We start from the raw sequence: 12,518 nt of genomic DNA, 5'->3' as shown, positions 1-12,518 counted from the left end.
TTTTTAAGTATACCTCATGTAGTAAGTATACTAATATCAAAGTACTAGTAGTGTACAATTTCAGTACTACTAGGGTCTAAATTGGGCCATTTTTTAGTGCATAAAGTAGTGTTGTCAAAAGTACCGACCACGATACCAAATCTGTATTGAAATTTTAAAAATGTGAAACTTTGAGCGCTGTTGCGTGGATTCATAAACACCTCTGATTGGAAAGCAGGAGCATTTGAAAGCAGGCATCTATCAGCTTTCAAATGCTTCTGTGTGTATCTGTGTAAGCGCTTGGTGAAGAGCGTCATTGATGTCTATTTATAACATGTTTTTGAAGCATTGACCATTGTAGCCAATCACAGACATATCTGTTGAGTGTGTGAACCCAAAAGCCAATCAGAAGTGTTTACAAATCCACTCAACAGCGCTCACATTTTTAAAATTTCATTACCGACTTGGTATCGCGGTTAGTACACAACTAGTATAAAACTATGTTTTTCGTTTGTTCTGCAACTATACTACAAGTGAACTTATAGTTATACTGATAGTTTACTAGTTTAATACTTGTATCACAGTTTTAGTTTATGAAAGTACACTTATACAGTATACTCTCAGTAAACTACTAGTTTTATGCTGCAAATATACTTGTATGTTCTTTAACTTAACATCATACTTATAGTTTATTATTTATACTGTATATTATTTTTGCACTTTATTAATTTTTATGCTTGAAATATAGTTTTAACTGTATTTAAGTAGGCCTAAATTCCTATGTACACTACCTGTGGAATACACAGAAATACATAGACTTTCCTGTCAAGTCAAGTATGCTTAAGTGTAATTTCCAAGAAGTATAAAAAGTAGACTGAAAGTATACTTTCTTTTTCTTTTTTTAATAGTACACTTCTTTTTTGTAAGGGTGACAAGATAAATGTCATTTTGTCAGTTTGATGGACATATTTTATCAAACACAAAAAGGGTTTACAAATGTTTTACACTTTAACATACTGCTTCACATTGTGTTTTTCTGGCACTCTTTTTTGTGAGGATGGAATAAACATTATGTGGGAAAGTGAAGTTAAAAACAATCGTGAAAGACTGACATCTCCACCTGTCCAGAACAAGCACCTGTTACAAGAGGGAGAGGGAGAGAGAGTAAAAAACACCTGGTTCATGATCACAAACTCCCTGTACTGACATCAGAAGCTGCATTTCCTTTAATTACAGATCCTTATGTGTTTCTTTTCCTTGTTGTCAGAGTCAGTCACAGTCTAACTGCATCCCAATTTACATATGTTGTACCAAAAGTATGTACACTTGTTCAAAAGTTTGGGGTCAGTAACATTTTGTGGTAAGCCAGCATTGGCACATACTTCCACATCAGAAAAATTGTGTCACAATTCCACAGAAGCATTAACAGTAAGCATTAGCATCAAGCTAAATGTAGTACCTAATTTAAAAAATGCTTTAGCAGCTTTGAAAAATAAAAAAAGAACCACAACAAACATCTCCTTTTCATGCAAGTCCAAAAAAATCATCTATCTGGTCAACTTTTGTTTTCATTGTATTTTATCAAGGGATGCCCTATTTATTATCTCGTGTATGTTAATTGCTACATCTGCATGTAGCTTCTTTTAGAGTGTTAATGACATCTAATGTGAATTAACCTTAATAGCAGATTTCGTTTTGGGGTTGGTAAATATTTAGAAAGTGAGACTGCTGTGGGAATGTGTTATATGAGCTGTCTGCTGTCGGTAATGTGTTTGTGTAGGAAACATTTAAGAACTCGAATGACTTGTTCTCTGTCAACATGCAAAGTTTTAGAAACAGAGTCCCAAATATTGCACCATCACGCCACAGTCTGGATACGGGACAGTATTGTGTGTGTGTGTGTGTAAAGTTTTGCTCCTTGGGCAGGTCCTGATCGATAGCGCCGTCCCTCATTACGGGAAGTGCAATTAAGGAAGAGACAGACCTGCACTTCCCACCCGCCCCAGAGAACAGATTTTGTGTGTGTGTGTGCATACATTAGCTCTGTTCATACACTGACAAGACCGCAGCTCGGTGCAAAGAATGGCACTTTAAGCAACCATTACCCATCATGCCCCAGTATTAAAGATCCACTTTCATCACACCCCTATCATTGCTCATCCTCAGTGTCATTCTGCTCTCTGCTGATCTATAAAAAGAGCAGTGTTCCTCCTGTTCCCCAGAGGAATATTTTATTGCTAAGAGATGATGATATGAACATCTTAGTGATGTTACATTTAAACATAACCTTTGTCCTAGATGTCTAAAATTCTTAAGGAGAAATAAAAAGGTATAGGAGATATGTGATAAGTGCTGACATACAGTAGAGTTATGAAATGAATGCGGACAGCATAGCTCACATACTTTGGCCTTTGAAGAATTCATTGAGAAATGTTTGAGATTCTGGCTTCTGATTACAGACTTGAGCACAGTTTGAGATTTCTGAGATCTCTTCTGAAAATCTAGAGAAAACCTTTGTGAGTTTACTGGGGATCATTTGCTCTTCATTTAATCTTGTTGCTGTCTAACAGAAATGTTTAAGATATTAACAAGATCTTATTTGTTATTTTCATTTCCTTGTCTGTTTGAGAGGCAGAGATTCAATTTGGGTTTTAAAAACCAGAGGAGCAGAAAGTGGATTATGGATACAATGTGCAGGACTTAGGACTGTCAGTAAAGATCTTAAAGCTGAAAAGACTCATGAGTTAGTGGAGAAAAAACCCTCTTTGCATGCCACTTTTTAAGACCTCATTAAGTCAAAATTGGACTTTTTGTGGCAGAACACAAGTATTTTCAAAACCACAGCTTTTTCTATGCGGTTTGACCTTTTGTCCACATGCAAACGCAGTATCAGGTCACTGAAACCAAACTTTTTTGAAAATTCCAGCCAGGGTGAAGATTTTTAGAAACTCTGGTTGCAGTGTTGTCGTGTAGACAGTGAAACCAGAGAGTTTGGCTTGTGATGTCAGAACTGGTTATAACCTTTTTTCCTGGCTTCTGTTTGGCCAACATGGCTTTTCGGTTAGGGTTATATCACCACCTGTTGGTTTGGCATGCTCTTGACAGTGCTTCATAGTGTGTTTTTGCATTTTCATGTGGACGCAATTTTTTTATATTTATAAACTCTGTTTATAAAAATACCTGTATACGTGTGGACTAGCTCTTAGTGCATATATGTCAGTTCTGAGGTTACCATACAGTAGTGTACTTCCATAAAAATGATCTTTAAGCACCAACACACATTCAGAATTTACTTGTCTTTCTCCTGGGCCCTGTTTTCACCTGGTATTAAGATGCATTTTGGTCAATCATATCACAAGTGGATGACACTAAATACACATGTAAACGGAGTCTAAAACATTTTGAGCTTGTCCACTTTCAACCACTTCCAGATGTAGTCAAAAGCGCATTAGTAATGTTGATGCTCATATGGTCGAATGCGTTTGAACAGCCACAAAAGACCATCTACTCTCTGTCTACTGATGTAAACATTATAGGAAGCGCGCTACCCAGACGGGATTGTTCTCAGCACAATGTTCTCTCACCATTCCTGATTTCTAACACACAGTCACAGTGTTTGGCCAGTCTTGCGGCTGTCAGAGCCGAAACTAAAGCTGCTGCTCTCCATATGTTTTTCCATCATCTCCAGTCGCATTCATATGTAAATTGCGTGAGCTTATTTCATCCATTAGATTGAAAGATCTATACATTTACCCACCCATAGACCCTCCCCTTGAAGAAACGAGGACAGAAGTGGTTGAAAGTGGGCAAAAGATCGACCAAAACTCATCTTAATACCAGGTGTAAACAGAGCCCAATGGATGATAAAAAAAAAATAAAATAGTGATGACTCATCTTGCAATCTGGGTGTTGCAAAAATGTTTGTCTTATCAAATGCTCTATAAACCGGGAATTCCACCAGCCTCTAAGTACCAAAGCCTCTGCATTGCTGTGACGTAAACCAATATGAGAACAGTAAAAGTAATAGTTTAATCGGTTTAATTGTTTAATATTCTGAATATTAAGGGTGATCTAGGGTTTTTACAGTGGTGATAAAAATACATTTAAACACAAAGTGCTTCCCTCATCACCTCTCCTATATGTGTCCATCATTTTCTGGGCAAAACGTTCATCATTTGACAGTCAAATCAATCGACTCAGCACACTGAGAGAGAGAGAGAGAGAGAGAGAGAGAGAGAGAGAGAGAGAGAGAGAGAGAGAGAAATACCTTGGAGATTGCATGGGCGAGAGACAAATGAGTTTGTCCTTCTGTTCTGGGAGTGGACTGCACAGGATGAGCGTTTGTGTTTCTCATGGCATGCCGTGAGTTAAGCTTTCGAGACAGAAAGCGTCATCACTCATATGCTTGAGTGGGATGGGAGCAGCATTCTGCAAACTTTATGGCAAAATTACCCAGCAAGTCAAGCGTCAGTCTTCAGGTAGGTCATAACAGCAACAGGAACTGAAAAAAAACACCATAGGGATTTTTTTAGCCAGTGAAAAATGCCTCATGAAATTTACGTTTGCATGAATAAGCAAGTGTATGTGGTATGCGTCAGGTTTTCTGTGAACAGTGGCTCTGGTGAGGACTGAAAAGCAGATGATATCTTCCTATTGCCTATTCATGTTAATTAATTATCCATCCAATGCATTTCTGAGATGGATTTTTTTTTCTTTTCAGCATCAGAAAACGTGTATTCTTATGCATATGGAAGTATGCATAACTTTCAGTCCAGAATACATTGATTGACCCTATTTTAACAATGGATTGTTTATTTATTTGTTTTAATCATATCAATTTGTTTGGTGTTTTCTTACATCTTTCTTAACATCTGTATTATTCTTACATCCCATTCCTTAAACACATGATTATACCTTTCTACATTAAAAGTTTGCATGTGCAGCATCTTATTTGCAAACCGATATTTCCATTTAGCCCACCAGAAAAACCACCGTATTTCACTAAATCTCCTACTGAACAAAAATGATGCTGTTTGTTGAGAGGTGCGCTATTGACTGGAGTCGGTTGGCTCTTGTTACCCATAACACCTAGTATTTTGGTAAAAACTACCCAAAACACATCAGAACTGCTTTAGCAACCACTTAGCAACATGCAAAAAACTATTTTTTTTACAAATGTACTGCAATGTTATTGTGTTGTGGCAGCGAGTTCAGTTCAGTTTTAGGTATAAAAGTCTTTAAAAAGGTATTATTTTAACCATACTGTAGAAGTAACTGCTGTCTGTTCTTGTTTCCTCTCCTCCAGGTTGCAAATACACATGTCATGCTCAGTGTCGTGACCAGGTGGCGCTAGACTGCCATCAGAACGGATCCTTTAATGGCTGCCCACTCAGTGCTCTTGCTCAGGACCATCTTAACAACAACCAGTCCTCACACGGCGTGAGTACAGAGTTTATTTGTGCGTGTTTTCACATTTGCATGAACATTCAGCTCAATATCATATGAAATACAGAAGTGAAATCAAGAATCACAGACATCTGACAGTGATGGTTAGGTGTGACCACAAGGGGGAGAACAATTCCAGATACATGACCTAAACTAGTCTCGGTATTGCTGTAAATGTAGTCTGATCAATGTTTGATTCATTCTTGGTCACCTTAGACTATGTTAGATCTTCACTGGCAGATGAATGGAAAAGCATATAGATTTTTAGTACAAACATTAGCTGAGATCATGAGTTGAAGTTTTTTCTTCTATGGGTGTGTTGGTCATAGTTTGGTCAGTAATTATTGCTTTTCTTTAGTCTTCACTTAGACCTGTTTAATGGAATGGTGCGACTTAGCTAGAGGATGATACACTGTTATTTAGTGCCATATGAGTGCACACACACACACACACACACACACACACACTCCCATCGCACTTGACATGGAAATAACAATAGCAGGATATTACTCTTGAGCAGAATTCCTCTGGTTCCCATAGTGTCCAGTTTTGTTCTCATGTGGACTATCACCCTAGATGCTCTGTAAACTGTGCAGTATGAATGAAAGACGAGCAGTGTGTGTTTGCGACCTGGTGGGGTCAACACACAAGTTAGTGTGGTATGTGTGCTATTCCCACTAATCCAGGTCTGTCCGTTTAGTGCGGCGCAGGAAGAGATATTGGAATATGTAAACTGCTGTGTAACTGTGGCTACAGAGCCCGACTGTATTGTGACTGGTTGGAATAGAAAAGTGATTCAGATTACTTTTAAATGGATGGATTTATATTCAAAAATATTTAACATGGGGGCTTTTTTGGGGTTGTGACATTATTTTCATGACAATTGGCCACATTTATTCCTCCAAATTATTAGTAGCCTAGTGTGAAGTGAAAAAAAATCTCATTGCTTTATAGTATTGAATAATTATTATATGATTTGCATATTATTAAAGTACATTTGTAAAGTGTATGGTAGTATTTGCTGTAATGAAGTGTGTGCAGACAAGATTTACTAATAAGGAAGAGGGTTTTTTAGCATTACGGTAGTGAGAATTTGAGTGGAAAATGTGTAACATTAATAAACCTAAAACTAGAGTTCATTTTCTTTATGCAAATATTTTTTTCCTATTTATTTTTGGAAGTAAAACGTGACTGACCTACTCCCAGACATTTCTTTGAGACATAGCTGTTTCCGTCCATTTATTTTTATGCACATATTGGGATATCACATAAAAAATGCGCATAAATTCTAAAAATGTGCATAAACAACTTCCGCACACAATTGAGGCAGATCATTTCTTTATACAGTAAGAAGACATGCACATAAACTAACATTGATTTATTTATTCTGTTATGATTGAATTGATCATTGGTTTATTTATTGTTATGATAAGCTTTGTAACTGACAAAGTCTCAGCTGTCTTTTAGTTCTACTTTTTATCATGTTACCTCAAATGTACTGTTATGTCCCAATTTAATCAGATTTTTTGACATATAAAATGTATGTGAATGCACAATGGTGCCATTAATAAGGTTATGCGGTTTTATTTGTCTTATGGATGTTTAGTATGTAGTGCACTGTTAGATGGTGCTGTGTGAGGTCTGAAGTTGATTCGTTAGTAATTTGGGATTAAACATGGGTGTGTTCATTCTCACAGGACAGTGAGGACCAACTGTCTGTGTCAGTCTAAACATGGACGAGTCTAACATTCATTTTAGTGTGCGTGTGTTTGACTCTTCATATAGACCCAACATTCCAGACCAGAAGCCCCCCTCCCCCTGAAGACAGTCGGTTGAGTCAGCCACGTTACTCAGGGCCAGACAAGGTCACACAAACCACTGACAGTTGAGGGAGGGATGTAGGGAGGACAGGGTGTCTACATGTAACACCCACTCAACAATGCAAAAACAAACCACTGACAAAAATTACATCAAGACATTAAGACATAACGTCAAATTTGTTGAGCAAATGTAATTCCCAAAAATGATATATTATATTTATATTATATACTAATATATTTTAAATAAAAACTAATATATAAAATAGCTTTTATTTTTTATTTTAAATTTAGTTTAAATTTTACTAATATTATTGTTGTGCTTTTGTCATTTAATTTTTTTTATATTTCTATTTAGCTTTGAGTTTTTCAGGTTTTTTAAGTTTAAGTTTTTTTTATCAATATTTATATTTTATTTTATTTCAGCTTTTTTAAAATTGCCCAAAACAAATATTTACAATATATTTACAGGCTATATATATATATATATATATATATATATATATATATATATATATATATTAGGGCTGTCAAATGATTAATCACAATTAATCGCATACAAAATAAAGGTTTGCATAATATATGTGTGAGTACTGTGTGTAATTAATATGTATATATAATTACACACAAATGAATGTATATATTTAAGAGAAATATATTATTTATGTACAAAATATTTTTATTTATATATATTATAAATTATATAAAAATATAAATACATATACTTGTAAAATGTATATACTTTCTCAAACATTTACATGGATGTGTTTGTATTTATATATACATAATAACCTAAAACAATTTTAATGTAAGAACAGTCTATTTAAAAAAAAAGTAGTTTGTCTGTTCATAGTGTAAGGGTGATTCATTTCTGAGACTTTACATGGATTACTGTAAAGCTGCTGCTGTAAACGTGGTTTACCTTGGAAAGCGCTGCTGTATTATTGCTGTACTGTTGGATCAGCAATATTGTGTGTGGAGCCTGAGAAAGAAACAGAGGTGTAAATATGATCCAAACGAAAAGGAACAAACAGACAGATGTAGGAAAGAGAGAGTTTCCCATCAGGAAACAGTCACAGGATGCCTGCAGCATAGCCGAGTACACACACATGTCTAGTACACATCACATTAGGCTCAAGCACAGATACAAACACAAACACAAAGGTGCATTGACCACAATAACTGATAAGCTCCAGTTGTGCCCGCCCGTTTGCGCATACCAAATATCACTCTAAGCCAGTGGGAGAGACCATCAAGGACATTAAATCTACATAATTTTTTATTGCAACACAAGTACAAGTTTTGTAGTGCTCCCAAATAAAGCAAGTTAAAGTTGAGATTCAGCACAAGTATGTAGCAGGATAATGTGTGTCGTTCATTTTTTTCTGTTAGGCAGCAGTTTTTTGGCAGGCGTGAACTGAATGCTGGGAACTCTTTGGGTGGTGAAGCTGGTCCAAAATGCAAGAGGCAAAGCTTTAACCCCACCACACTAACCACACGCCCATGTGACTCCTACTAACAAAGAAATGGATATATGTTACACAATCTGGTCTGTATTGGTCAAGTTTACTGTATGTTTAGCATTGAATTTTGTTTTTTGTAAGCCTACGATTACTGTCAGTAGAGAAGGACAGATATTTTAGTCAAAGTTCCCATCTGCAGTACAGTATCAGTCCGAGACAGTCATGTGAAAAGATTGTAAATCAATTGGCTGATTTACTTAAGACTGATTTAATTTGGTTTTGCGTCACATTGGGTCTAGAGTTTATGCCTGCATGCATAATATTTCTGCCTGCAACTGATGTCAGATGTCACAGATAACATGATTGACTAGGTTAATCATGCTATTCTGCAGGAACACATGCTATTATGTGGAAATGTGTAATGAAGCATCAGTGCAGAACAAAATCTACCCTCAATGGGTTGGACCTAAAGTCCAGCTGATCTTTGACTGCTGAAATGTTGTAAGGCCTGTAAAATGTAGCTATTTTAGCATTTACTGACATCTGATTTATTTATCAAACCTCAAGCATTGTGTAGGGTTAAACTGACATTTTCTTAGAAAGACTGAAAGGACAATTTGTCAATTATTGCTCTTATGGAAGCTTGTTTCTGCCACTAAATAAAAATATTAAAAAAAGTAATTGTGACTTTTTATCTCACAATTCTGACTTTTTTCTAACAATTGCAAGATTTAAACTTACAATTGGGAGTTATAAAGTCAGAATTATGAGATATAAACTCGCAATTCTGAGAAAAAAGTATTTTTTTCCTCACAACTGGACAATATAATGCGCAAATTAGTTTATATCTCACAATTCTGACTTTATATCACACAATTCTAACTTTATATCACGCAATTCTGACTTTATATCTCACAATTCTGACTTCCATATGCTCCAGTAATGCAGCTTGGGAAAATATGTCATTCTTTGCTGGATTGGAATGCTACAAGAATTCACTTTGGCTTTCAACAGTCACACGATGAAATTCCTAAAGGAATTTATAAATACCCTCCTATGTAGGTCAGGCCCCTTGACCTTTTTGGTGGACTACAATCTGTGACCATAATTGACTTTTAGTTCACGCGACTCTAAAGAAGACTAACCCCTTATCCTTAGAGCAGAATAAGCAAGTAGGTCTTCTTCCCTAAGGTCTGGGATTAGACGCTGTCTATCTTAGGAGCTAATCCCGCCTTTTTCTTTAGATCTTCATTCAGTCAACTAGGTCAGCGGTAACTATCCAGTAAGCACCTCACATAATGCTCACACACTGATCCAAAAAACCTTCTGGAACTTACTATTGGTTTCCAAATGCTGTAAATGTTGCTATGTAAACACAATGCATCAATGCATGGATATATGAGTTCTCAGGATTAATCAAGCTAGCCAAAAGCAAGCCTATGTTTGTAAATGAAACCATGGAGCCCCTAAAACTGAAGACCCTTTGACAGAACACTAGAGAGTGGTTGCTGTGGCTACTTCTATATCAAACAGTAATAAAGTACCTTTCCATGGAAAAGTGCACCCAGCTTCTCTGCATGTGAATGTGTGTTTGCTAATTGCTCCCAGCCGTCACCACATTCAGAAGGACAGGCTCAGCTGGATCTATAGAAGTAGAAAGCTCAGCAACAGGTCGGATTGCACAAACCTTTAGACTGATAACAAACCTGTTCTGTAAAACTATGTTTGGATTTTTCAGACTCTAAAATAACCAAACTATAATTAATATCATTTTTAGGATTGTGCATACTCTACACAGAGTGAGTTCCATATTGTAACCAGGGAATGTTGTAATCAGGGCAAATTTGGTCTCACAATCCATCAGGCCTTATCTATATCCTTCAACTCACTTTTCATTCAATCCTGCCCCCATTGTAGGTTCAATCTAGAGAGTTTGAATCGAGCTGTTGTTTATAGCGGTCAAGACCATCTCAGCTCAATGTTTATGTTTAGATAAAACTATTTAAAGCAAAGTATAGATGCTTTCCTGGGGTTAAGACTGCAGATTGTAAGATAACATAGATCTTTATGCCTGTATGAACTGTAGACAACTGTAGACTAACATACAAAGAGTCTTTAAAGACTTCAAGAGACCTTCTGAAACCCACCACAAGACAAGACGGAACCTGCACTGGGGTTAGACTGTATAACTGTGGGTGTCCTTTGTGTGGATTTTGGGAACAAATTACCTTCTGTTTAGTCTTCCTTTACTGTCTGGATATGTGAGGTTTGGCTGGAGGAAAGACTATGATTTCCATCTACGTGAACACTGATTGTTTGTGTAGAAAACCCTGATCTCGACTTGGATCTCACTAGAGTTTAGACTGAGAAGCTGAGGTCACTGTCTGTTTCAGCATCCCTCTGATTCTTGTCTTTTTGAGATCATAATTCATATCTTGAGCATCCCAAAACAATAACCCCTAGAGTATCAGAGCAGAGGGAAACTGTTAAAACCGTATGCAAAATACTCCTTTTGGACATTAAAAAGAGTCACGTGTCTTTGTTATCATGCATTTTGGAATTAATGTGTCATTGAGTGCTGGCGTTTGCTTTACAGTATTGGTTTCCTCAAATAATTCACTTATGATTTTTGTATGCAAAGGAGTGTAAAGGTTTGCTACTAATTGAGTCTAAAATTATCTTTCACAATTACAGTCAGCAAAGAAATTCTCTAATGTCACCTTGATTCAATGGCCTCTTGAAGTATAATTAAAGAGCAAACACTGTACATGTAGCAATTTGTCATGACAGGTTTAGCCTTGTAATTTTGGACAATTAGAGGACTGAAACGGCTTTATGCTCTGACCTCTCAAACCACACCCTGCCAGACGAGATCAGACGTCGAGCATAGTAAGGTGTGTATTTCCTGAGGTCATCCACAGTAAACTCTTTGTGCGTATGTAAAAGGAATTGAAGTTGATTTGCGAGACATTCCACACGCCTTCATGCAAATGCCGGCACATAAACAGTGACTGTGTGCTGGGAACATGAGTCACTCCCCTTTAGCAAAGGAATGTGGGTAATGTATAATGAAGGCTATGGCCCATAGCCAGAAAAACTACAGGTTGCAGTCACAGGTCACCTCTGTGTCCCTCCCGCCAGGCCCTATTGTTCTGTAGTGGACTTGGAATGAGTCTCCTTGCGGAGTGAGACATTTTCACACGCTCCTTGGAAACACTGAATTATGGAGGGTACTTCCTCTTCAGTTTATTGTGCATTTACATTTTTTCAGTTGAATCCAATTTCAGTTGCATCAGCAAATTAAAAACATAAAAATATTTGTTCTCTAGTATAAGGCTGTGTGTCCACCGAAGCATTTTTAGCCAGCTGAAAACACTAGATGCTCTGCTGAAAACGCCTATCTGTGAGCACTTGAGAGCACCTTGGCATCGCAGCATTTTTTTTTTTCAGTTGAGAAGCTTTGTTGCTATGATACGGAATATCCGCGGCACTGTTACTTGTAACTGATTTAGCAGATAATTTGTCTCAGACTGAAAATGTTGACACAATGTTTTTGCTATGTATGTTCGGAGACCAGCAATATTAATTTCTCATCCATTTTGCTACATTGTTCAGCAGTTGGTAAGTGTTGTATTAGCTACCAATTTGTTGGTGCCGATAGCCTCGTAGGCAGCACCAACATATAGCGCCATTGCGCTTTGGGCTACCTGAGTTCGAGTCACGGCTTGAGGACCTTTCCCAATCCCACCCCCAGTCTTTCTCTCCCACTTCGCTTCCTATCTGCTTACTGTCCTATCACAATAACAGTAAAAAT

At 37.0% G+C, this 12,518-nt stretch overlaps 1 protein-coding gene across 1 annotated transcript in view; it reads left to right on the top strand.

Moving 5' to 3' along the window:
* rassf3 (Ras association domain family member 3) overlaps positions 1-12,518 on the top strand; it is a 45,947-nt gene that overhangs the window by 7,642 nt on the left and 25,787 nt on the right. The window contains exon 2 of the mRNA XM_067391522.1: positions 5,285-5,418. Coding sequence (XP_067247623.1) covers positions 5,285-5,418 — 134 coding nt within the window. The remainder of the gene's footprint in view (positions 1-5,284; positions 5,419-12,518) is intronic.

This window comes from Chanodichthys erythropterus, chromosome 8, assembly GCF_024489055.1.
Source record: "Chanodichthys erythropterus isolate Z2021 chromosome 8, ASM2448905v1, whole genome shotgun sequence".
NCBI lineage: Eukaryota > Metazoa > Chordata > Actinopteri > Cypriniformes > Xenocyprididae > Chanodichthys > Chanodichthys erythropterus.
Note: the sequence above shows the minus strand (reverse complement) of the source record. Positions and strands in the feature narration are given on the sequence as shown.